The sequence below is a fragment of the Pristiophorus japonicus genome, chromosome 12 (assembly GCF_044704955.1).
Source record: "Pristiophorus japonicus isolate sPriJap1 chromosome 12, sPriJap1.hap1, whole genome shotgun sequence".
Taxonomy (NCBI): Eukaryota; Metazoa; Chordata; class Chondrichthyes; family Pristiophoridae; genus Pristiophorus; species Pristiophorus japonicus.
In genome coordinates this window covers 121,808,959-121,836,010 of record NC_091988.1, presented here as the reverse complement: position 1 = coordinate 121,836,010, position 27,052 = coordinate 121,808,959, and the positions used below count along the sequence as shown (strand labels likewise).

Genomic DNA, 27,052 nt, shown 5'->3' with positions numbered 1-27,052 from the left:
ATTTTAGCAAGGCTTTTGATAAGGTCCCACATGGCAGACTGGTCATGAAGGTTAAAGCCCATGGGATCCAGGGCAAAGTGGAAAGTTGGATCCAAAATTGGCTCAGAGGCAGGAAACAAAGGGTAATGGTTGATGGGTGTTTTTGTGACTGGAAGGCTGTATCCAGTCGGGTTTCGCAGGACTCAGTACTGGGTCCCTTGCTTTTTGTACATCAATGATCTAGAGTTGAATATAGGGGGTATGATTAAGAAGTTTGCAGATGATACAAAAATAGGCCATGTGGTTGATAATGAAGAAAGCTGCAGACTGCAAGAAGCTATCCATCAACTGGTCAGGTGGGCAGAATAGTGACCAATGGAATTTAATCTGGAGAAGTGTGAGGTAATGCATTTGGGGAGGGCTAACAAGGAAAGGGAATACACATTAAATGGTAAGACACTGAGAAGTGTAGAGGAACAAAGGGATCTGGGAGTGCATGTCCACAGATCCCTGAAGGTAGCAAGCCAGGTGGATAAGGTGGTTAAGAAGGCATACGGAATGCTTGCCTTTATTAGCCGAGGCAGAGAATATAAGAGCAGGGGAGTTATGCTTGAACTGTATAAAACACTGGTTGGGCCACAACAGGAGCACTGCGTACAGTTCTGGTCACCGCATTACAGGAAGGATGTGATTCTACTGGAGAGGGTACAGAGGAGATTTACGAGGATGTTGCCGGGACTGGAGAATCTTAGCTATGAGGACAGATTGGATAGGCTGGGTTTGTTTTCCTTGGAACAGGGGAGGCTGAGAGGAGGCCTCATTGAGGTGTATAAAATTATGAGGGGACTAGATAGAGTAGATAGGACGGACCTATTTCCCTTAGCATAGGGGTCAACATCCAGGGCACATAAATTTAAAGTAATTGGTAGAGGGTATTTGAGGGAAAATTTCTTCAATTTTGGTGGGGGTCTGGAACTCGCTGCCTGGAAGGGTGGTAGAGGCAGAAACCCTCACCACATTTAAAAAGTACTTGGATGTGCACCTGAAGTGCTGTAACTTTTAAGGCTATGGACCTAAAGCTGGAAAGTGGGATTAGACTGGATAGCCTCTTGTTAGCTGGCGTGGACATGATGAGCCGAAATGGCCCCCTTGCGTGCTGTAACCCTCTACGATTCTATGATTCTATAAAAGGCTTTGCTAAAGACCACGCCAGTGTGGAAATATACTACCCCTCACTCATGGTAACAGACACAAGTGCTACACCTATTCTTTACATAGTATTGTTGTATGTTTGTGCCTCTAGCTCACTGTGACCTTCAAGTCACTCTTGCCCTGATTGTAAAAGTGGAAGAAAGGGTGAGATTCCAGGAATCGTCTCTCATGGCCAAAAGGAGGGACATCCCGGACTCCCAACATCAAGAGATTTGTCTGAAGGATTCATTCTTGCACCCGCTTTTCTTTTGAGTTAGATGAATAGAGTCTGCGAGTCTCTCTCCAACACTACACCTGAAGAAACAAGCTTGGCTGGCAGTCAAACCATGCTTCGGCAAACAATTGTTTTCTATTCCAATATCACTCTGGCCCCAATAATAACTGTGAGGCGGGAAAGGTGAGAGGGGGAGATTTAGTGGCCGGGAAACACAGTAGGACGAGTTTCCTGGAGATTATGCTGTATTTCACGACAGGCACGAGCAGGAGGGGGGTGGGATCCGGGGTAGGAGAGGACCTGGGGGAGGGGGTCGTAGAAGCGGGAGGACATGGGGAGGGAGTGTGACATAGCAGAGGGGGTGGTACATAGGGGAGGGCAGAGGTGGGTGGGACCTGGGAGAGGGGGTGGGACCTGGGGGAGGGTGTGGGACCTGGGGGAGGGGTGGGGGAGGGACCTGGGCAAGGGGGTGGGACCTGGGGGAGTGGGAGGGGGTGGGACATGGGGCGGGTGGGGGGAACCTGGGGGAGGGGGCAAAATGTGCGGCACGCAGACTGATCATAATATTTAAATGACAGACCCGTCTCTGGAGAGCAGGTTAGGCGCCCACCCACAACCCGCCCCCATTAAACCTGGGAGTGGGCGCACTGGGCTCAGGTTTTCCATTTTAAATTGTTTTTAACCCCGATCAAGTTTGGTATGGACACTAATTGTTCTTTGTAATTCCCAGGGTTTTCTGTCAATCGGAGCAGATTTACATTTTTACAAAGGCCTAAGGGAGGTCATTAATATGAATAAGCCGGCACTCTCCCCAAACAACGCAACTGTCACCAACTAGGAGCAGACGGTGAAGACTGGGGACCTCCACACAGTGTGCAAAGACCCTCCGCACAATTCTTATTACTTAATCACTATCCTTACATTTAATTAACCCAACACTGGCTCTATAGGATCTGCTCACTTTGTCTTAATATCCTTGAGGATGATTGCCTCTTGCCTTGGGCAGTGTCAAGTCAAACAGTTCACACCATTGTTATACCGGAGGTCAGATTGCCAGTGTACCATTGATCATTTATTGTTATATTCTAGTGGAGTTTTGTATTAGTAAACCCATGGGCTGTGGTCACTTAACACAACCGCAAAACCTTTGGCTCATCTTCAGATACAGTACACACACACGGTAAAAGCTACAATCCACTTCCAGGTGACAGTGTAGCGCTCATGTATATTTGTGTGTCATCACCGTGTAAAGGTAGTTACAGTATCAGTGTGATGCTTTGATCACAGGAAATACCGGTCAGGTATTGGGCTACATCTCCCATCGAGCATGGCATCGTCCTTTGTGCGACTCGTGTAGCTCTGTGTTAAATAGATTGCACGCCTATCCACAGCAAAAGACACTATTGGAACGCTAGCTGTGTAGATGATGCAAGAGACACACTCGTCATGTCCTTCACATTGTTATCACCTTCAGTCTCGGTGCCCCACGATCCATGTTCATCAGTGGATGTTGCAGAGCGTTAGCAATGAGTCCACTCATTCATTAGAATTGTGGCCTGCTAAATACACGAGGTTTGTGTGACTAGTGGAGCTGCTTCTAGTTGTGTGGGCCTGAAGTCGTTGCTCCATTTGCAGTCCATTGTTGGTGAAGACACTTTTTGATGAACAGTTCCACTGAAAGCTTTCCCTCTTTCAACTGCTCTTGAAATTCCCGAGCCAGCTCACCTGTCCCTCCCTACATTGTGAGTATATCCCCTGAAATTGCGCAGAGAATCCCAGTCTCTACCACAGCTCCGGGAATCAGGCAAAGTCCCTCCTCTGCATCATTTCAGATTCACATTTACCAATTTATAACATGTACACTTTGCTTTAGTCAATAAGCAGACTCTGTAAATGACCCATGATTTGTATAGATGTTGTTTTGCTCACGGATATCTGTTCTTTTTTTGCCCATTTATTTATTTTGATGCCATTTTTGTGCTTGTCGACATTATGGTTGTCAGACAATGGAACACTGCCCATTTGGGGCACCAAGTGTGAGCATCGAACACTTTCAGGTCAGCCTCTACACAGCCCCGACTCTGTGCATAAGTCCCAACCTGAGGCGGACATCTTTCCATTTCCCACACCATCTATCATCTGCCCTCTCTGAGCGAGATTGCCAACATAGTTCCAGATTAACTACCAGGAGCAGGGTTAGAACTGCTCAAACTCATTGCATGTAAGACACTAACAGAGAGTGTTATCGAACCCAGGTCCCAACGATCCAAGGGCATTGCAAACCTCTGTTAGAGAGTGACATGGCATGGTGCCAAACTAAAGGGTTATATATTCCATTTACAGGGTTAGACTGTCCATGTAATGGTGTTACAGGGTTAGACTGTCTATGTAATGGTGTTACAGGCTTAGACTGTCCATGTAATGGTGTTACAGGGTTAGATTGTCAGTGTAATGGTGTTACAGGATTAGATTGTCAGTGTAATGGTGTTACAGGGTTAGGTTATCAGTGTAATGGTGTTACAGGGTTAGAGTGTCCATGTAATGGTGTTACAGGTTAGATTGTTAGTATAATGGTGTTACACGGTTAGATTGTCAGTGTAATGGTGTTACAGGGTTAGATTATCAGTGTAATGGTGTTACAGGGTTAGATTGTCCATGGAATGGTGTTACAGGGTTAGACTGTCCATGAAATGGTGTTACAGGGTTAGACTGTCAGTGTAATGGATGCTTATGGGTTGCATATTCCCTGTTCAGACGATGTTGGTGGGTTAAATATTCTCTTTAATTATACCACAGTATTAGGTATTCATTGTAATTATATCACAACATTAAATACACCCTTTAATGATACCACAGTATTAGGTGCTCACTGTAATGGTACTTATAATGCTGCTGGATACGTTATTCCAAGTTCTGGACTGCATGGAAAGCCATTCTAAGTGTATTCAGAATAGTAATAACCCATGAGACGCTTCAATGTGTGTTAATCGCACGCAATGACGTAAGTTACTCCTGTATATTAACATCTTGTATATTTCCATTAATGACCAACTGTGTCCCTTACTTTTAATAAAGTTTACGATGTAACTATTTGTACTGCACTTTTTTGACAGACATGCGATAAACCCCCCCACCCCGGCCCAAATCATTCCATCCACGTGGTGCCAAGAAGCAGGGCCCGAGGCTCCGACTCTCTCCCCCCCCTCCCTCCCCCCCCCCCCCCCCCCGGACGGCAGGGGGCCGATAGCGGTGGACCTGGGGGGGATGGGGGGGGAAGAGAGAGAGCGGCAGTCCTTTTGGGGGGGGGGGGCGGTGTGAGAGAGAGAGAGAGAGAGACACGGGTTGGGGGAAGATGGATCATGTTCTTCTAACCCCCTACAAGTGACGTCGTTGGAGTGGATGATATCCAGAAGTCACGACACTGTCACTATTCACTTCATACCCAATAAACCTGTTAACATTCAGTATACAATGGTGGGGTGGAGGATGCACTTGCGCTAGTGTAAGGTAATTTGGCTGGGGGAGGGATGTACTTGGACTGGGGTAAGGCACTTTGGCTGGCCCTTGCTGTTTTCTGGGGAGCTCTGTCCTCTGTCACTTCAGGAAGTCAAAGTAGATCGAGTTACAATTTGCAAAGTCAGTGAGACCTTGGGATGGGCGGTTCCAGTTACACATTCCTGTGAAACTTCAGAGTGTGGCTTATCCTTCAAGGGGACCAATCAGAGACAAAGGGTGGAGCATGGTGGCCATTTTTACAGTATAAATAAGCACGTCGTTAAGTTTATGCCAATGTCTCTGTACCTGCAGCGATTGGTGAGTATCGGAACCAGTATGAAGGTGAGGACACCCTGTGTGTAGCTACACCACTGAAGTCACGTACACTACTTTGAACGCAGAGACCTCGCACAACACGAAGTTAAACAGGAATAAATCCTCAAAATAGATGGCATTTATCTCGAGTATTAGGTGAGACTAGGGCTGCAATTGGTGAGGGTTGACAGGACTCAATGAACATCAGAGAGCTAGGTTGGAAACCGGCTAACGTGCCTCAAAAAGTTGAGCTAAACAGACCCAAGAGCAGACACACCAATCTTATCATATTGTGTCAAATAATGTGTTATAAGTGTGAAATTTAAGGATCATCTGTATGTGAATAAACTAGTAAGCAACAGCTAAAACTGTTCCAGAAGACAATCTTGCCTGACCAAGCTCTGTGAGGATGTAGACTCTGGAAAATGCTATAGCATTGTGTACCTGGACTTGCAAAAAGTCTGTGTCAGAAAACTATAAACTGCTTACCCTTAAAGCAGTGGGGATTCAGGCGAAGACTGAGAATGGGTCGGACATTAGTTGTAGGATAGGAACAAACAGGAATTTGTTGGAGGAGTTATGTTAGGTGGGATGTCACAGAGACCCTGGTGTCACTGCTGAGACCCTGACTGTTCCTCATTTACATTAACGTCTTGGATTCAGAACTTCAATGCCAACTGGACAAACTCACAAACTCGGAGGGACAGCTGAATCTGAGCGAGCAGCTTGGAAACTTTATAATGAGCTCGGCAAGATGTATATGCAGGTAGATGAACGGCGGATACAATTTAATGTAGACAAGTGCTGCAAGTAGGAATAAAAATATCCTAAATACATGGATGGTGTTGATACAGTTAAGGGTGAAGTTGAAAGAGATGAGGGTTTAGGAGACTCATTGCTCAACATGTCCAATTAGCGCAGAGCTGCAATCAAACTGAATGTTAAACTATATAATTAAAGCAGTTTAGTGTAGGTTAGAATCATCATAGAATGATACAGCACAGACGGAAGCTAGTCAGCCACCATGCCTGTGTTGGCTCTTTGTTAGAGCTAGCCGATTAATCCTACTGCCCCGCTCTTTCCCCATAGCCCTGTAGTTTTTATTTCCCCTTGAAGTACTTATCCAATTCTCTTTTGAAAGTTGCTATTGAATCTTCTTCTGCCACCCTTTCAGGCAATGAGTTCCAGATCACAACTCTCTGTGCAAAAAATTTTTTTTCCCTTATGTTGTCTGTATTTTTTTTTTCACCAATTAACTTAAATCTGTGTCCCCTGGTTACCGACCCTTCTGCCATGGAAACATAAGGGATTTTGAACACCTCTATCAAATCTCCTCTGCACTAAGGAGAACAACCCCAGCTTCTCCAGTCTATCCACATCACTGATACCATTCGAGTAAATCCCTTCTGCACCCTCTCCATGGTCTAGACATCCTTCCTAAAATGTGGTGCCCAGAATTGCACACAATACTCCAGCTGAGGCCCAACCATTGTTTTATAAAAGTTCAGCACAATGCCCTTGCTTTTGTACTCGATTCCTTTATTAATAAAGCCAAGAATCCCATATGCTATTTTAACAGCCTTCTCAACTTATCCTGCTACCTTCAAATACTTGTGTACATACACCCCCCAGGTCTCTCTGTTCCTGGAACCCATATAAAGAAAGACTTGCATTTATATAGCGCCTTTCACGACCACCGGACATCTCAAGGTGCTTTACAGCCAATGAAGTACTTTGAACTGTGGTCACTGTTGTAATAAGAACATAAGAAATAGGAGCAGGAGTAGGCCATATGGCCCCTCGAACCTGCTCCGCCATTCAATAAGATCATGGCTGATCTTCAACCTCAACTGGCCTTATCGACCTCATCGACCTTAAATGGCCAACCCCGTATCCTGAGACTATGCCCCCTAGTTCTGGACACTCTAGCCAGGGGAAACAACCTCTCAGCATCTACCCTGTCAATCCCCCACAGAGTCGTGTATGTTTCAATAAGGTCGCCTCTCATTCTTCTGTACTTCAGAAAGTATAGGCCCATTTTATACAATCTCTCATCATAGGACAGCCCTCTCATCCCAGGAATCAATCTAGTGAACCTTCATTGCACCGCCTCCAAGGCAAGTATATCCTTCCTTAGATAAGGAGACCAAAATTGCACAGGACTCCAGGTGTGGTCTCACCAAGGCCAAGTACAATTGTAGCAAGACTTCCTTACTCTTATACTCCAACCCCCTTGCAATAAAGGACAACATGCCATTTGTCTCCCTTATTGCTTGCTGGACCTGCATGCTAGCTTTCTGTGTTTCTTGCAGAAGGACCCCCAAATCTCTGAAAACCAATATTTAACATTTTCTCACCATGTAAAAAATATTTTGTTTGTCTATTCTTCCTACCAAACTAAATAATCTCACATTTCCCTACACTTTACTCCATCTGCCACCTTACTGCCCATTCACTTAGTCTATCTATATCCCTTTGCAAATGCTTTGTGTTCTCCTCACAGCTTGCTGTCCCACCGAACTTTGTATCATCAGCAAACTTGGATACATTGCACTCAGTCCCTTCATCTCGGTCATTGATATAGATTGTAAATAGCTGAGGCCCCAGCACGGATCCTTGCGGCACCCCAATAGTTACAGCCTGCCACCCTGAAAAAGACCGGTTTAGCCCTACTTTCAGTTTTCTGTCCGTTAACCAATCCTCTATCCATACTAATACATTACCTCCAATCCTATGATCCCTAATTTTGTGTAATAACCTTATGTGACACCTTATTAAATGCCTTTTGGAAATCCAAATATACTACATCCACTGGATCCCCTTTATCTGTCCTGCTAGTTACAGCCTCAAAAAACTCAAATAAATTTTTCAAACACGATTTCCATTTCATAAAATCATGTTGACTCTGCCAAATCATGTTGTGATTTTCTATGTGCCCTGTTACCACTTCCTTAGCAATGGATTCCAGCATTTTCCTGATGACTGATGTCAGGCTAACTGGCCTGCAGTTCCCTACTTTCTCTCTCCCTCCTTTCTTGAATAGCAGTGTTACATTTGCTACCTTCCAATCCACTGGACCGTTCTTGAATCTAAGGAATTTTGAAAGATCAAAGCCAATGCATCCACTATCTTGCAGGGGATTTGTTGGCTTTTAGTCCCATTAGTTTTTTAAGTACTTTTTCTCTACTTATATTAATTACATTAAGTTCCTCACCCTCATTCGACCCTTGGTTCCCCACCATTTTAGGTATGCTTTTTGCATGTGAAGACAGATACAAAATATTTGTTTAACGTTTCTGCCATTTCCTTATTCCCCATAACAATTTCTCCTGCCTCAGTTTCTAAGGGTCCAATGTTTACCTTTGCTACTTTCTTCCTTTTTACGTACTTGTAGAAGCTCTTACAATCTGTTTTTATATTTCTTGCTAGTTTTCTCTGTCTATTTTTACCCTTTTTATCAATTTTTTGGTCACGCTTTGCTGGTTTCTGAGACCCTCTCAATCCTCAGGCTTACTACCATTCTTTGCAACATTATAAGCTTCTTTCAACTAATGCTATCCTTAACTTCTTTAGTTAGCCACGGATGGATCACTTTTCCCATGGAGTTTTTGTTTCTCAATGGAATGTATTTTTCTTGGGAATTATGAAATATTTCTTCAAATGCTAACCACTGCTTATCTACTGCCATACCTTTTAATCTATTTTTCCAATCTACCTTAGCTGCCTCGCCCTTCATACCTATGTAATTGGCTTTATTTAAGTTTAATACTCTAGTTTCAGATTTAGGCAAGTCACTCTCAAATGTAATGTGAAATTCTATTGTATTATGATCACTCTGCCCCAGAGGATCCTTTACTATGAGATTGCTAATTAACCCTACCTCATTACACAAGATCTAAAATAGCCTGTTCCCTGGTTGGTTCCACAATAACAGTTGCTACTGTTAGGGGGCCTATACTCTCACCAATGTTTCCTGCCCCTTGTTATTCCTTATCTCCACCCATACTGATTGTACTTCCTGATCTTCGGAGCCAAGATCCTTTCTCTCTACTGTCCTTACGTCATCCTTTATTATCAGGGCTAGCCCCCAGCCTTTACCATTCTGCCTGTCTTTTCAAATCGTCAAGTACCCTGGAACATTTAGTTCCCAACCTTGGTCACCTTGCAATCACGTCTAAGCAATGGCTGTTTGATCAAACCCATTTATCTCTATTTGTGCCATTACTTCATCTACATTGTTACAAATGCTTCATGCATTCAGATAAAGAACCATTAATTTATTTTTTGACCTTATTCTCAACTGCACTGCTACCATTAAACTCTTGTCCCATCCTGTCAAACTCTGCTTATTTTTACCCAAATCGCGAGCGCACCGCCCCCCCCCCCCCACCACCATCTTTTAGTTTAATGCCCTATCTACAGCTCTCATTATTAGGTTTACCAGGATGCTGGTCCCAGTCCAATTTAAGTGGAGCCCGTCCCGACAGAACAGTTCCCTCTTTCCCCAGTACTGGTGCCAGTGCCTCAAGATTGAAACCCCTTCCTCCCACACCACTCCTTGAGCCACACATTTAACTCACTGGCCTGCTGAACCCTATGCCAATTTGCGCGTGGCTCAGGTAGTAATTCAGAGATTACTACCCCTGAGGTTCTACATAAGAACATTAGGAGCAGGAGTAAGCCATTTGTCACCTTGAGCCTGCTCCGCCATTTAATAAGATCATGGCTGATCTGATCATGGACTCAGCTCCACTTCCCTGCCCGCTCCCCATAACCCTTTACTCCCTTATCGATCAAAAATTTGTCTATCTCCACCTTAAATATATTCAATGACCCAGCCTCCACAGCTCTCTGGGCAGAGAATGTCATAGATTTACGACCTTCTGAGAGAAGAAATTCCTCCTCATCTCAGTTTTAAATGGGCGGCCCCTTATTCTGAGACCATGCCCCTAGTTTTAATTTCCCCCATGAGTGGAAATATCCTCTCTGCATCCACCTTGTCGAGCCCCCTCATTATCTTATATGTTTCAAGAAAATCACTTCTCATTCTTCTGAACTCCAATGAGTATAGGCCCAACCTACTCAAACTATCTTCATATGACAACCCCCTCGTCTCTGGAATCAACCTAGTGAACCTTCTCTGAATAGCCTCCAATGAAAGTATATCCTTCCTTAAATAAGGAGACCAAAACTGTACGCAGTAATCCAGGTGTGGCCTTACCAATACCTGCATGGTTGTAGCAGGACTTCTCTGCTTTTATACTCTATCTCCCTTGTAATAAAGGCCAACATTCCATTTTCCTTCCTGATTACTTGCTGTACCTGCATACTAACTTTTTGTGCTTCATGCACAAGGACTCCCAGGTCCCTCTGTACTGCGGAACATACCAATTTTTTTCCATTTAAATTATAATTTTCTTTTCTATTTTTTTCTGCCTAGTTGGATAACCTCACATTTTGGCACATTATATTCCATCTGTCAAATTTTTGCCCACTCACTTAGCCTGTCTATATCCCTTTGCAGGTTTTGTGTGTCCTCACAATTTGCTTTCCCACCCATTTTTATATCATAAGCAAACTATCTATATTACACTCGGTCCCTTCATTCATCATTAATATAGATTGTAAATAGTTGAGGACCCAGGACCGATCCCTGCGGCACCCCACTAGTCACTGTTTACCAACCAGAAAATGACCCATTTATCCTAACTCTCTGTTTTCTGTTAGTTAACCAATCCGATATCCATGCTAATATATTATCTCCAACCCCATGAACTTTTATCTTGTGCAGTAACCTTTTATGTGGCACCATATCGAATGTCTTCTTGAAATCTAAATACATCACATCCACTGGTTCCCCCTTATCCACCCTGCTCGTTACATCCTCAAAGAACTCCAGCAAATTTGTGAAACATGATTTCCCTTTCATAAAACCATGCTGACTGCTTGTTTGAATTATGCTTTTCCAAATGTCCTGCTACTGCTTCCTTAATAATGGACTCCAGCATTTTCCCAATGACAGATGCTAGACTAATTGGTCTATAGTTTCCTGCTTTCTGTCTCCCTGTTTTTTAAATAGGGGCGTTACATTTGCGATTTTCCAATCAGCTGGGACCGCCCCAGAATCCAGGAAATTTTGGTAGATTACAACCAATGCATCCACTATCTCTGCAGCCACCTCTCTCAAGACCTTAGGATGTAAGCAATCAGGTTCAGGGGACTTGTCCGCCTTTAGTCCTATTATTTTACCGAGCACTACTTCATTTGTGATAGTGATTGTATTAAGTTCCTCCCTCCCTATAGCCCCTTGATTATCCACTATTGGGATGTTTTTAGTGTTTTTCTACCATGAAGACCGATAATTCTGTTTATTAATTTAGACCCTAGCTCCTCAAACTCCCTCAGCAGAACTTGATTCCTAGTTCTACCTCTGTCATTGGTTCCTACATGGACCACAACAACTGGATCCTCCCCTGCCACTCCAAGTTCTTCTCCAGCCACAAGGAGATGTCCTTAACCCTGGCATCTGACAGGCAATACAACCTTTGGAACTCCTTGTTGCGGCTACTGTCGCCTCCCACATTTCTTCCTTCGCCCTCCTCCACCCCACTTGGGTGGCCTCCTGTATCACGGTGCCATGGTCAGTTTGCCCATCTTTCCTGCAATCCCTTTCCTCATCCATACAGAGAGCAAGTACCTCGTACCTTGTCCTCTATCATTACATCCTGGGTTCCCATACCTTTCTGACTTGCAGTCGCACCCTCCTGTCCCTGATCACTGATTAACTCTAAAGTACAATTGAACCTTAAGGAAGTGACTGCCTCCTGGAGCAAAGTGTCCAGGTAACTCTGTCCCTCCCTGATGCATCACAATGTCTGCAGCTCGTACTCCAGCTCAACAACTCTGAGTTGAAGTTCCTCGACCTGCGGACACTTACTGCAGATGTGCTCGGGATCACGATGCTCTCTGCTAACTCCCACATGCTGCTGTTATGACACACACCTGCCCTGCCATGTCTAACCTTGTTTTATTTACAACAACAACTTTTATTTATATATCGCCTTTAACATAGTAAAACATCCCAAGGTGCTTCACAGGAGTATTATAACACAAAATGTGACACTGAGTCACACAAGAAGAAATTACGGCAGACTTAGTCAAAGAGATAGGTTTTAAGGAAGCGTCTTAAAGGAGGAAAGAGAGGTTGAGAGGCAGAGAGGTTTAGGGAGGGAATTCCAGAGCATAGGGCCCAGGCAGCTGAAGGCACAGCCACCGATGGTTGAACAGTTATAATTAGGGATGCTCAAGAGGGGAGAATCTGAGGAGCGCAGACATCCCGTGGGGTTTGTGAGGCTGAAAGAGATTACAGAGATAGGGAGGGGCGAAGCCTTAAATCTTTGAATCAATCGATATTCTGGTTTTATTGTTCAATTATTTTATGTTTTAAGTTATTAATTTAATAAGTACTATCAAATTTCAGTTTCTCAGCTCTTAATTTAACCTCCTTCCCTAACTTAGAAAGCAAAGAAAAGCTGTAATACTCACCAACCAATCACCTACCTGCTCTCCTGTGATGGTACTCTTTGGTTTTTTTGTTGTTGTTGTTGTTGTTGACGCTCTCGCTCTGCTCCTTCAGGGAGGGAAACACGGCGGCCATTGTGCGCACAGCAAGCTCCCACAAACAGCAATGTGACAATGACCAGATCATCTGATCTTGTTATGTTGATTGAGGGATGAATATTGGCCCAGGACACCGGGGAGAACTCCCCTGCTCTTCTGCGAAACAGTGCCATGGGATCTTTTACATCCACCCGAGAGAGCAGACAGGGCCTCGGTTTAACGTCTCATCCGAAAAATGGCACCTCCGACAGTGCAGCCCTCCCTCAGTACTGCACTGGGAGTGTCAGCTTAGACTTATGTGCTCAATTCATTGGAGTGGGACTTGAACCTGCAACCTTCTGACTCAGAGGCGACAGTGCTGCCCACTTTTTAAAAAATAATAATATTTATTGAACATTAAGAACATTTACAATATCGTGGTCATTCCATTGTGGCATACAAATCCATTTCGCCCCTCTGCACAGCCGTTCCTCCAACACATATTAACATCAAAACCTGAAGTTTAATTTGTCTCCTGTAACATATAATAATCTATTGTACTTTATAAATTGATTATAAAATACTATTTTTATATTCTTTTCTGAATAAAACATCCACAGAGCCTTATAATGATCTTTTAGTTTATATTTAAAATATTCTTTTAAGTTTATTCTCCTCCTCTTAAAAAACAGAATTTTATACTTCTCCTTCAATGTTGATCCACCTGTTCAAAAATAAGAGCTGTTTTAAAAATTCTTTGCATAATCACAAATCTAGCCAAACTGAACATTACATTAGTTGCCGCTCCGCTAGACTCGGGCAGACTCTCCTGCAATCCCCATCTCAACATTGAGTCCCACGGGATTCCCATTCTTGCTCTTTGGTCCCCACCCAGCAAGAAAACCTCACACAACTGTCGAACATAGTACTTAAAATCCTTTAACAGCGGACATAACACCAGCAAATGGGACAAAATCTCATCCCGCGTCCCACACACTGGGCAAGTTGCCACCTCTGCTCGCCCAATCTTACATAAGACTATCATGGTAAAAATCCAGTTCTGAGCCAATTTGAAATCCAGTTCAATCCACTCTGGACAATTAAAGTTTGCCCAGACTCCCTTCCAAATCCTGTTGAAGTCCGACTGTGGGTATATATTCTGCCAAAACTCCTGACCAGCAGGTGTCTTAAATCTCCATTCTCTAAATACCCCATAGAAATCTCGAATATTACAGTTGTCAAATTGGACCAACTCCTTCCCTTTCTCCAGCAGAATGCTTGGAAAAGCGGGACGCATTATACCTCCTTTGGAGATTTGTGTATTTATTTCTTCCATCCAATCCTGTGGCATTGTCCTCACAATCTTCTCATACATGATCATAATTGCTTTTTCCTCTACCTCCTGATCCTCCTCCCAAACCATGTCCCTCACTACCGCTTCCGGCAACCAACCTGGAATTACCTGATATAATACATCTTTCACATATATAATACCAGCTTTTATAAAAGCTTGGTTAAATAATACATCTCCTTCAATGTTGACCACCTATTCAAAATAAGGGCTGTTTTAAAAATTCCTCAGCATCTTTGGGCATAAACTTCACACTTTTAAAAAATTGGGCCCAAGCGTCTACAACCCCCCCTATAAAACCTAGGGAGAGGTTTAATTGATTTCAAAAACATATTGTTGTATTCCATGTAAAATATTCCCTCTCCTCCTATCCCACTTAATTAAAAAAAATGCTGGAAACAACTCTTCTAAAAACTTGTATTTGACATCTGAAGAAATCTCTTCACCCATTTAATTCTAAAGGATTTTTTCTTCAAATCAATATCTGGGAAATTGAGTCCTCCTTGATGTTGCTGTGCAATGATGGTATTGGAAGCAACCAAGGCTGGTTTCCCTTCCCATAATAACTTTACAGAAGCCTCAGATAGACTTTTCTACACTCTATTAAGCCTATATACATTGACTGCATGGTCCAGAGTGGGTAGAGGATTTAAACTAATAGGGCAGGGAGATGGGAACCTATGCAGGGAGACAGAGGGAAGTAAAATGGGGTCAGAAGCAAAAGGTATAAAAAAGAAAAGTAGAAGTGGAGGGCTGAAAAATCAAAGGCAAAAATCAAAAAGGGCCGCATTACAACATAATTCTAAAAGGACAAAGAGTGTTAAAAAAACAAGCCTGAAGGCTCTGTGTCTCAATGAGAGGAGCATTCGTAATAAGGTGGATGAATTAACTGCGCAGATAGCTGTTAATGGATATGATGTAATTGGGATTATGGAGACATGGCTCCAGGGTGACCAAGGCTGGGAACTCAACATCCACGGGTATTCAATATTCAAGAAAGATAGACTGAAAGGAAAAGGAGGTGGGTTACGTTGCTGGATAAAGAGGAGATTAACGTAATAGTAAGGAAGGACATTAGCTTGGATGAGGTGGAATCTGTATGGGTAGAGCTGCGGAACACCAAAGGGCAGAAAACGCTAGTGGGAGTTGTGTACAGATCACCAAACAGTCATAGTGAGGTTGGGGATGGCATCAAACAGAAAATTAGGGATGTGTGCAATAAAAGTACAGCAGTTATCATGGGTGACTTTAATCTATATATAGATTGGGCTAAACAAACTGGTAGCAATAAGGTGGAGGAAGATTTCCTGGAGTGTATAAGGGATAGTTTTCTAGACCAATATGTCGAAGAACCAACTAGAGAACTGGCCAACCTAGACTGGGTGATGTATAATGAGAGAGGATTAATTAGCAACCTTGTTGTGCGAGGCCTCTTGGGGAAGAGTTTCCATAATATGGTAGAATTCTTCATTAAGATGGAGAGTGACACAGTTAATTCAGAGACTAGAGTCCTGAACTTAAAGAAAGGTAACTGCGACAGTATGAGACGTGAATTGGCTAGGATAAACTGGCGAATGATACTTAAAGGGTTGATGGTGGATAGGCAATGGCAGACATTTAAAGATCACATGGATGAACTTCAGCAATTGTACATCCCTGTCTGGCATAAAAATGAAAAGGGGAAGGTGGCTCAACCATGGCTTACAAGGGAAATTAGGGATAGTGTTAAATCCAAGGAAGGGGCATGTAAAGTGGCCAAAATAAGCAGCAAACCTGAGGACTGGGAGAAATTTAGAATTCAACAGAGGAAAACAAAGGGTTTAATTAGGAGGAGGAAAATAGAATATGAGAATAAGCTTGCAGGGAACATAAAAACTGACTGCAAAAGCTTCTACAGATACATGAAGAGAAAAAGATTAGTGAAGACAAATGTGGGTCCCTTACAGTCAGAATCAGACAAATTTATAATGGGGAACAAAGAAATGGCAGACCAATTGAACAAATAGTTTGGTTCTGTCTTCACTAAGGAAGACACAAATAACCTTCTGGAAATACTAGGGGACGGGACCGAGGGTCTAGCGAGAAGAAGGAACTAAAGGAAATCCTTATTAGTCATCAAATTGTGTTAGGAAAATTGATGGGATTGAAGGCCGATAAATCCCCAGGGCCTGACAGTTTGTATCCCAGAGTACTTAAGGAAGTGGCCCTAGAAATAGTGGATGCATTGGTGGTCATTTTCCAACATTCTATAGACTCTGGATCAGTTCTCTGTCCCTTCTGGAGGGTAGCTAATGTAACCCCACTTTTAAAAAAAGAAGGGACAGAGAAAACAGGGAATTATAGACTGGTCAGTCTGACATCGGTGGTGGGGAAAATGTTGGAATCAATTATTAAAGATGAAATAACAGCGCATTTGGAAAGCAGTGACAGGATTAGTCCAAGTCAGCATGGATTTATGAAAGGGAAATCATGCTTGACAAATCTTCTAGAACTTTTTGAGGATGTAACTCGTAGAGTGGACAAGGGGGAGCCAGTGGATGTGGTGTATTTAGACTTTCAAAAGGCTTTTGACAAGGTCCCACACAAGAGATTAGTGTGCAAAATTAAAGCACATGGTATTAGGGTTAATGTACTGACGCGGATAGAGAACTGGTTAGCAGACAGGAATAAAGAGTAGGACTAAACGGGTCATTTTCAGAATGGCAGGCAGTGACTAGTGGGGTATCGCAAGGTTCAGTGCCAGGACCCCAGCTATTTACAATATATATTAATGACTTAGACGAAGGAATTGAATGTAATATCTCCAAGTTTGCAGGTGACACTAAGCTGGGTGGCAGTGTGAGCTGTGAGGAGGATGCTAAGAGGCTGCAGGGTGACTTGGACAGATTAGGTGAGTGGGCAAATGCATGGCAGGTGCAGTATAATGTGGATAAATGTGAGGTTATCCACTTTGGTGGTAAAACAGGAAGTTAGATTATTATCTGAATGGTGACAGATTAGTAAAAGAGGAGGTGCAACGAGACCTGGGTGTCATGGTACATCAGTCATCGAAAATTGGTATATAGGTACAGCAGGCGGTGAAGAAGGCAAATGGCATTTTGGCCTTCATAGCGAGAGGATTTGAGTATAGGAGCAGGGAGGTCTTACTGCAGTTGTACAGGACCTTGGTGAGGCCACACCTTGAATATTGTGTACAGTTTTGGTCTTCTAATCTGAGGAAGGACATTCTTGCTATTGAGGGAGTGCAGCGAAGGTTCACCAGACTGATTTCGGGATGACAGGATTGACATATGAAGAAAGACTGGATTGACTAGGCTTATATTCACTGGAATTTAGAAGAATGAGAGGAGATCTCATAGAAACATATAAATTTCTGGCGGGATTGGACAGGTTAGATGCATGATGAATGTTCCCGATGTTGGGGAAGTCCTGAACCAGGGGTCACAGTCTAAGGATAAGGGGTAAGCCATTTAGGACTGAGATAAGGAGAAACTTCTTCACTCAGAGAGTTGTGAACCTGTGGAATTCTCTACCCCAGAAAGTTGTTGAGGCCAGTTCGTTAGATATATTCAAAAGGGAGTTAGATGTGGCCCTTACGGCTAAAGGGATCAGTGGGTATGGAGAGAAAACAGGAAGGGGTACTGAAGTGCATGATTATATTGAATGGCCTACTCCTGCACCTATTTTCTATGCTTCTATCCTCCATCATAGTTTAGATAGCAGGAGAGCTGCCACCACTGTCGCTCTTCCTTGCACTTTCAACCACCTTCTTTCCCAGCTTCTCAAAATATTTTTAATTTTCATTATCTTCGGTTCCCAATTTAGTCGATTCACTTCATCCCTATCCTTTTTGCACCCCATATGCACCCCCAGAACTTTAAAACCTCCACCACCTTAAAGGGGCTTTCCTCCAATCACTGCCCCCTACTCCTTCACACAACCAGGCATTGGGACTTAGTATAATTTACTTTGGCTCCTGAAGTTCTACAATACTCCTCCACTACTCCCATAGCTTTCCTCACTGACTCCCCATCTCTTAACGTCATCTGCATATCCGACACCTGCCTGGAACTGGGAACCGCAATCCCGACCACACCTTGTTCCTTTCGCATCATGTAACCTAATGGTTCTGCTATCAATATGTACAACAATGGGGACAGGGGACAACCCTGTCTCACTGATCTCTGTATTGGAAAATACTTGGATAAAAAACCATTACATTTAACACAGCTAAATGTGTTTGAATAAAAAATCCTTCTCCACTCAATGAAATTTTCCCCAAAACCAAAAGCTTCCAAAACATCGATAAAAACTCATGAGCAATTCTATCAAAGGCTTTCTCGTGATCCATCTTTGGCACATAAGCTTCCCTCCCACTCTGTTCCATGAGTTCTATCACATCTGGGATTGAGACCACAGAGTCAGCTATGTCCTGGCCTACGACCCCATAGGACTGAGAGGGTGAAACTATCTGCGGCATCACCTCCTTCATACAATTTGCCATAACCCTCGCCAAGATCTTATAATCCACATTTAATAATGTGATGGGCCTCCAGATCCCTTCTAACCCCTTTATTATATAAGCTAACCTCTCCTCATTGATGGGGCCAGGCTTCCCTCAGTTTTAATCTCCTTAAAAACCTCTAAGACCAATGGACTTAAAATCTCTAAAAATTCTTTATAAAATACTGCACTTCCTTCAGACCCTGGGCTCCCCTCCCCCCCCCCACCCCCCCCCCCCCCCACTCCTGTCAATCCACTTATTGCTACTTTTATTTCCGCTAACCCTACTTCTTTGTCACACATGCTTCTCTCGTCCTCCTTTAAACCCTCTTCAATAAAAGCACTAACCTTCTCCATCGCCATTTGGAAATGTCTTCCTTTGAATATAATTCTTGATAAAAGCTACTAGCCGCCTCCATAATTTCCCCACTTTCATTAATGATCTTTTTCCTAACCTCCATCTCTCCAATTAATGATAACCTTTGTCGCAACTTCTCTTGCTCCAGAAAATATCCAGTGCATCTTTCTCCCTCCAATGCATCTTTAGCCTTTGCACGGAGAATTGCCCCCTTGCATTTTTCAGCTTCCAATAATTCCCACTCTTCCTTTAAAACCTTCCACTTAGTCTCTGCCCCCTTATCCCCTCCGTCAACTGCTTTTCAGATATCTGTAAACCTTCTGTTTATATTCTCTTCTTGACGTCGGTTAGCTGTTGCTCCCTCCCATAACGTACCGAAAAACATTTACCTCATATTTGAAATTGTGCCCCCAAACTCTTTTCTCTTTCAAGAATAAAGGTTCCTTCCGAGCATTCTTTGCTATATTTAAAATCCCTTCTTTAAAAGCAATTTCTTTCGGGTACTGATTGTTTAAAATCCACACCCCTGGACTGATCTTAACTCTGCTGTTCCTTAAGAACCAAACCTAAGTGGTCACTAAAAAATACTTTTTTATAATAAATCTCCATCACCTCAGAACTTAACACTTCCCGCATTAACACAAAATCTATTCAGCTCTGTTTTAAAACATCACTCACACAACCTCTTCTGGAGAATTCACTTTTTATGGGGTTCCGATACCTCCTTAAGTCTTTCAAATTTAAATTTGCCATCATTTTTACAATCATCTCTCTGGAGTTATCATCCTTAAGGGTCATCTGGGCTGAAATGTCCATCCGAGATAAAAATACATTAAAATCCCCCACTATACAAGGGTTTTCCACCTCTGCCACTTCTGTGAATAACCACCGAAAAAACTCACGACGCTTGTAATGGTCATTCGGTGCATAGATATTAAAGAGATCACAATTCAATTCATCCATTTGTACCTTTAGCTGCAAAAATCTCTCCTCAGTGTCCTTATCCACCAATGCAACATTCTTTTTTGTGGACAAACTCACTAAAACAGCCATCCCTCTACGGTTATTATTTGTGCAACTTGCAAACATTTCTCCCTTCCAAACCTTCAGAACTCTTTCTAGGATCTCCTCATCCCAAAATACTTCTTGCAAACACTGCAACAATTGCTGCAATTTCTTCTTCCCCTCAGTCTGTTCACATTAATCGAGACCAATGTAATCATTGCTCCTAATAAAAGAAGTGTGCCTGATAATCCCCCATCATCATTTAATCTCCGGCTCTTCCCTCCTCCCATGCTCCTTCCCAACCTTTTGGACAGCTGTTGCTTTCTCCTGCAGCCTCCAGCTCTTTTTCACTTCCTGTTTGAACTTTCCCTGCAGTTTCAGCCCCATCCTTACATTAAATTTAGGCCGAGGAGCTGCTCCTTCTCCCTCCTTCTGCCCCTCACTAACCTTTCCCTTTCCACATGATGCCCCCCCCCCCACCATCTAATTCCATATCTCCATCCCTCTCTGACTTCTCACTCTCAAGCTCTTCTGTAATTTCCCATCCCTGTTCCCCATCAGATACAGAATCTCCCTGAGAGAGTCCTCCTGCTAACATGGTTTCTCCAACAGTGCCACTCCCTTCAGCCTCACCTCCACCGTTGACTCTTGCTCCCCGTTTCTTCTCTCTCTGGGACAATGGCGCATCTCCACCCATCTTGCTCCCTTTTGTCTCTCCACTCCCATCCTGCTGCCCCTTTAAGGCTCCTGCCTCTTGCACCTTTTCCTAGTCTTGCCCCCTCCTGCTCCCAAAGATGTACAACTCCTCATCTCTCTTTGGAGCACTTACACTTACCAGCCTCTGCTCCCCCCACGGACACCTGAAGGTGAGCCATATTGTGGCTTGACTCTGTCTCTGACCCGTGATGTCCTACGCTGACTTTGTCCTTTTCCACCATACTTGGTGTGTTTTCCACCATCTCCATCCTGTTTTCTGCTCTGCAATTTTTTGCCTCTTAGATAATAAGAACATAAGGAGTAGGCCATTTGGCCCCTCGAGCCTGCTCCGTCATTCAATAAGATCATGGCTGATCTGATCATGGACTCAGCTCCACTTCCCTGCCCGCTCCCCATAACCCTTTTTTCCCTTATTGCTCAAAAATCTGTCTATCTCCATCTTAAATATATTCAATGACCCAGCCTCCACAGCTCTCTGGGGTAATTCCACAGATTTACAACCCTCTGAGAGAAGAAATTCCTCCTCATCTCAGTTTTAAATGGGCGGCCCCTTAGTCTATGTCCCCTAGTTTTAGTTTCCCTGATGAGTGGAAATATCCTCTCCGCATCCACCTTGTCGAGCCCCCTCATTATCTTACATGTTTCAATAAGATCACCTCTCATTCTTCTGAACTCCAATGTGTATAAGCCCAACCTACTCAACCTATCTTCATAAGTCAACTCTTTCATCTCCGGAATCAACCTTGTATTCTTTCCTCATTCCGTTCGGCGGCTGTGTCTCCGCCTGCTCCGCTCTTTTGACCACTCCACTCACACCTCCTGCTCCTTCTCCCATCTCCTCGTCACTCAAGGATCTTCCTTCTGCCTCACACTCACAGCGGGTGGGGCCTTTGTGACAAACCTCACAGCTCCCTGCCTTGCAGTTCCGAGCGATGTGTCCAGACTCACCACAATTATAACAGTATAGGTCTGGACAGCTTCTTACGAGATGGTTGTGTCCAGGACAGTAATAGCAAACCGTCACCTGGTTATTATACAGAACCCGGATGTACTGCACTCCTTCAATTGTCTCGAATTTCATGCTGTAGAGTAATAACTTCACCCCCTCTGGGAACCGCACTTTTGTATAACGGGTTCCGTCTGCTACCTGCGTTCCAGGATAGTATCTCCTCTTTATTATTGAGGAAAGTTTAATGTCCCACTTTTTTATCAGCACATTGTTCTCAACATAAACCGGCAGTGAGGGGCATGTGTATGGGCCAAAAAGGCCCCAACATTTGAAAAAAAAACTACCTAAACACCCATCACAAATTTTTTACACACTCACTCCAACTCCTGCAGTAATAAGCAGTACCTGCTCACTCCCACCGAGAGAGTGCTCACTCCCGGCACCTCCTACCGAGAGACTGCTCACTCCTAGCCCCTCCTACCGAGAGAGTGCTCATTCCTGACCCCTTCCACCCAGAAAGTGCTCACTCCTGGCCCCTCCCACCCAGAGAGTGCTCACTCCTGGCCCCTCCCCACTCCTGGCCCTTCCCATCCAGAGAGCACTGACTCCTGGCCTCTCCCACCTAGATAGTGTTCACTCCTGGCCCCTCTCACCCAGGGAGTGCTCACTCCTGGCCCCTCCCACCCAGAGAGTGCTCACTCCTGGCCCCTCCCACCCAGAGAGTGCTCACTCCTGGCCCCTCCCACCCAGAGAGTGCTCACTCCTGGCCCCTCCCACCCAGAGAGTGCTCACTCCTAGCCCCTCCCACCCAGAGAGTGCTAACTTCTGGCCCCTCCCACCGAGAGTGCTCACTCCTGGCCCCTCCTACCCAGAGAGTGCTCACTCCTGACCCCTCCCACTGAAAGCGAGCTCACTCCTGGCCCCTCCCACCCAGAGAATGCTCACTCTTGACCCCTCCTATCCAGAGAGGGCTCACTCCTGGCCCCGCCCCACTCCTGGCCCCTCCCTCCCAGAGAGTGCTCACTCCTGGCTCCACCCACCCAGAGATTGCTCTCTCCTGGCCCCTCCCACCCAGAGAGTACTCACTCCTGGCCCCTCCCACCCAGAGAATGCTCAGTCCTGGCTCCTCCCACCAGAGAGTACTCACTCCTGGCCCCTCCCACCAGAGAGTGCTCACTCCTGGCGCCTCCCATCAGAGTGTGCTCACTCCTGGCCCCGCTCCACTCCTGGCCCTTCCCACCCAGAGAGTGCCATCCACTGAGCTACCGCTGACACCTAAAATTGTACCAGATTGCCTCTTCTCAATCTTCCAACCAAAATGTACACTTCACACTTCTCTGCATTAAATTTCATCTGCCATGTTTCTGCCCATTTCACCAGTCTGTCGATGTCATTCCTGAAGTCAGTTACTATCCTCCTCACTATTTACCACATTTCTGAGTTTTGTATTATCTGCAAACTTTGAAATCACGCCCTGTATACCCAAGTCCAGGTCATTTAATATATATCAAAAAGAGCAGTGGTCCTAATACCAATCCCTGGGGAACAATGCTATGCACTTCGCTCCAGTCTGAAAATCAACCGATCACCACTACTCCAGCTTTCTGCCCATAGCCAATTCTGTAACCATGCTCCCACTGTCCCTTTAATCCCATGGGCTTTAATTTTGCTAACAAGTTGGAGAAAGTCATCCTTAAACTGTATAGTGCACCTTAAGAACCGTGCAGTTCTAGTGACTAAGACCAAACAGATTGTCAGCTGTGGCTCAGTGAGCAGCACTCTCACCTCTGAGTCAGACGGTCGTGAATTCAGGTCCCACTCCAGAGACTTGAACACAAAATCTAGGCTGACACTCCCAGTGCAGTATTGAGGGTGGTGGACATAAAAGATCCCACGGCACTATTCGAAGAGGAGCAGGGGAGTTATCCCCAGTTTCCTGGCCAATATTTATCCCTCAATCAACATCACTAAGTGCAGATTATCTATTCATTGTTCAAGCCATAGAGCGCTTCAAGGACGAGCCTTGAAACAGTATTATAAGGAAAGACTGGAGAAACTTGGGCTTTTCGGCCTTATAAGGAGGCGTCTGAGAGCTGACCTTACACGGAATGTGGAAAAATAAATCTGGAATGTTGCATCATTAAACCATGACAGCAGACTAAAAGGACACTGGTTCAAACTAGTCAATTGCAAATATAGAAGTGATTCGAGACACAGAATGACCAACACATGGACTGGATTTTTGTGTACAGGAGTTAGGTCAAAACTTTGGAGTCCACTTTTAATTATTTCTTATTCACTCTCAGAATCTGGGTGTTGCTGGCAAGGCCAGCATTTATTGCCCACCCCCAATTGACTTTCAAAAGGGTGTTGGGGGGGCTCAGCCTTGAACCGCTGCAGTCCGTGTGGTGAAGGTGCTCCCACAGTGCTGTTAGGGAGGGAGTTTCAGGGTCTTGACCCAGCGATGATGAAGGAACGGCAATATATTTCCAAGTCAGGATGGTGTGTGACTTGGACGAGAATGTGGAGGTGGTGGTATTCCCATGGACCTGCTGCCCTTGTCCTTCTAGGTGGTAGAGATCGTGGGTTTGGAAGGTGCTGCCGAAGAAGTCTTGGCGAGTTGCTGCAGTGCATCTTGTAGATGGTACACACTGCAGCCACGGTGCGCCGGTGGTGGAGGGCGTGAATGTTTAAGGTGGTGGATCGGGTGCCAATCAAGATGGTGGAAAGACTTTGGGGAGTTGGGAGGTGAGACACTCGCCGCAGAATACCCAGCCTCTGACCCGCTCTTGTAGTCACAGTATTTATGTGGCTGGTCCAGTTAAGTTTCTTGTCAATGGTAACCCCCAGTTGCTGATGGTGGGGGATTTGATGATAATAATGCCATTGAATGTCAAGGGGAGGTGGTTGGACTCTCTCTTGTTGGAGATGGTTATTGCCTTGCCCTTGTGTGGCACAAATGTTACTTGCCACTTATCAGCCCAAGCCTGGGTGTTGTGCAGGTCTGGTATAAAAAAAACAGTGTTGCTCCTGGCATGCTGTTCTACATTTCTCCATGAACCAGGGTTGGTCCCCGGGCTTGATGGTAATGGTAGAGTGAGGGATATGCCAGGCCATGAGGTTACAGATTGTGGTGGAATACAATTCTGCTGCTGCTGATGGCCAACAGAGCCTCATGGATGGCTAATTTTGAGCTGCTATATCTGTTCTGAATCTATCCCATTTCCACAAGGACTGTGCGGTGATCACTGCTACCAATATTGTCATGGACAGATGCATCTGCGATAGATAGATTGGTGAGTACGAGGTTAAATAGTTTTTCCCTCGTGTTGGTTCTCTCACCACTTGCCACAGGCCCAGTCTGCCAGCTATGTCCTTCAGGACTCGGCCAGCTCAGTCAGTAGTGGTGCTACGAAGCCGCTCTTGGTGATGGACATTGAAGTCCCCCACCCAGAGTACATTCTTCCAAGTGGTGTTCAACATGGAGTACTGATTCATCAGCTGAGGGAGGGCAGTAGGTGGTAATCAGCAGGAGATTTCCTTGTCCATGCTTGACCTGAAGCCATGAGACTTCATGGGGTCTGGAGTCAATGTTGGGGACTCTCAGGGCCACTCCCTCCCGACTGTATACCACTGTGCCATCACCTCAGGTGGGACAGGACATATCCAGGAATGGTTAGGGAGGAGTCTGTGCCACCACCTTGGGCCTGCTGTGTCTAGTAGTAATCAACAGGAGGTTTCCTTTCATCATCATTATAGGCAGTCCCTCGGTATCAAGGAAGACTTGCTTCCACTCTTTACATGAGTCCTTAGGTGGCTGAACAGTCCAATACGAGAACCACAGTCTCTGTCACAGGTGGGACAAATACTCATTGGGTGGGTGGGACTGGTTTGCCGCATGCTCTTTCCGCTGTCTGCGCTTGATTTCTGCATGCTCTCGGCGATGAGACTCGAGGTGCTCAGCGCCGTCCCGGATGCACTTCCTCCATTCAGGGCGGTCTTTGGCCAGGGACTCTCAGGTGTCAGTGGGGATGTTGCACTTTATCAGGGAGGCTTTGAGGGTGTCCTTGTAACGTATCCGCTGCCCACCTTTGGCTCGTTTGCCATGAAGGAGTTCCGAGTCGAACGCTTGCTTTGGGAGTCTCGTGTCTAGCATGCGACCTATGTGGCCTGCCCAGCAGAGCTGATTAAGTGTGGTCAGTGTTTCAATGCTGGGGATGTTGGCATGGACGAAGACGCTAACGTTGGTGCGTCTGATCTCCCAGGGGATTTCTAGGATCTTGCGAAGACATTGTTGTTGGTATTTCTCCAGCGACTTGAGGTTTCTACTGTACATGTTCCATGTTTCTGAGCCATACAGGAGGGCGGGTATTACTACAGCCCTGTAGACCATGAGCTTGGTGGCAGTTTTGAAGGCCTGGTCTTCAAACACTCTTTTCCTCAGGCGGCCAAAGGTGCACTGGCGCACTGGAGACGGTGTTGGATCTCATCATCAATGCCTGCTCTTGTTGATAGGAGGCTGCTGAGATAAGGGAAGTGGTCCACATTGTCCAGGGCCGCACCGTCGATCTTGATGACTGGGGGGCAGTGCTGTGCGGCGAGGACAGGCTGGTGGAGGACCTTTGTATCGGATTAGGCGGTGGTCCATCCAGCAGTCATCAGCTCCTATCATGGCGCGGGTGATGCGCACATCCTTGCGATCCCTGGCTCAGACGATGACATAGTTGAGCAGGTGCCAGTGCATGGAGCGAGGGTGTTGCCACGATGCCTTGTCCCTCTGGCAGAACAAGGTGTTCCTTTAGGAGGTTTACTTTAAGGAAGAGTGGAATGCTATAATGGGAGAGGACTCTGTAGGGATGACCTTATCTGGGAATACCAGTTGAAATGGACTTCTGCCAGCAGAGGGTGCTGAGGCTAGGTCCACCTTTCAGCTCCTGGCAGCCCTGTTACCTGAGAGGGCAGAAAGAAGCTCTACAGACGTCTGCAGGCCGAAGTCCAACAGAAAACCCGTGACCTATAGAATAGATGGTGGGTGGAGAAAGCTCAAGAAATCCAGCAGCTAGCTGACAGTTATATCTGCAGACTATAGATATACTCTCTGTGTAGTCACTGTATAGTTGCATAAGATGGAGACTTGTTACCTGATGTACTATCAATAAGGTTTACACTGTGTATATACTATGCTGGCATCACTAGAGGGTGCAACTGGTGGAGACCGGGGTTTTCTGCCCCTGTGGCAGAGGCTGTCCACCAGAGGGCACTGCGGTGGGAGACCTGAGGGTCACCTGCATAGGTGTGCAGGGCCCAGTATAAAAGGCTGCCTACCATGCTTGTGCCTCACCAAGGTCACTACAG

General features: G+C 45.1%; 1 protein-coding gene across 6 annotated transcripts in view; it reads left to right on the top strand.

Annotated features, from left to right (window-relative positions):
- Positions 1–27,052, top strand: part of pltp (phospholipid transfer protein) — a 132,619-nt gene that overhangs the window by 84,153 nt on the left and 21,414 nt on the right. For 4 of the 6 annotated variants that reach the window (XM_070895908.1, XM_070895906.1, XM_070895907.1 and 1 more), the window contains one exon: positions 2,136–4,481. The exons of 1 other annotated variant lie outside the window; for it this stretch is intronic. In XM_070895908.1, coding sequence (XP_070752009.1) covers positions 2,136–2,243 — 108 coding nt within the window. In that variant the 3' untranslated portion in view covers positions 2,244–4,481. Of the gene's footprint in view, positions 1–1,282; positions 1,662–2,135; positions 4,482–27,052 lie in introns of those variants that run through there. One more of the 6 variants, XM_070895910.1, reaches the window with a different exon arrangement.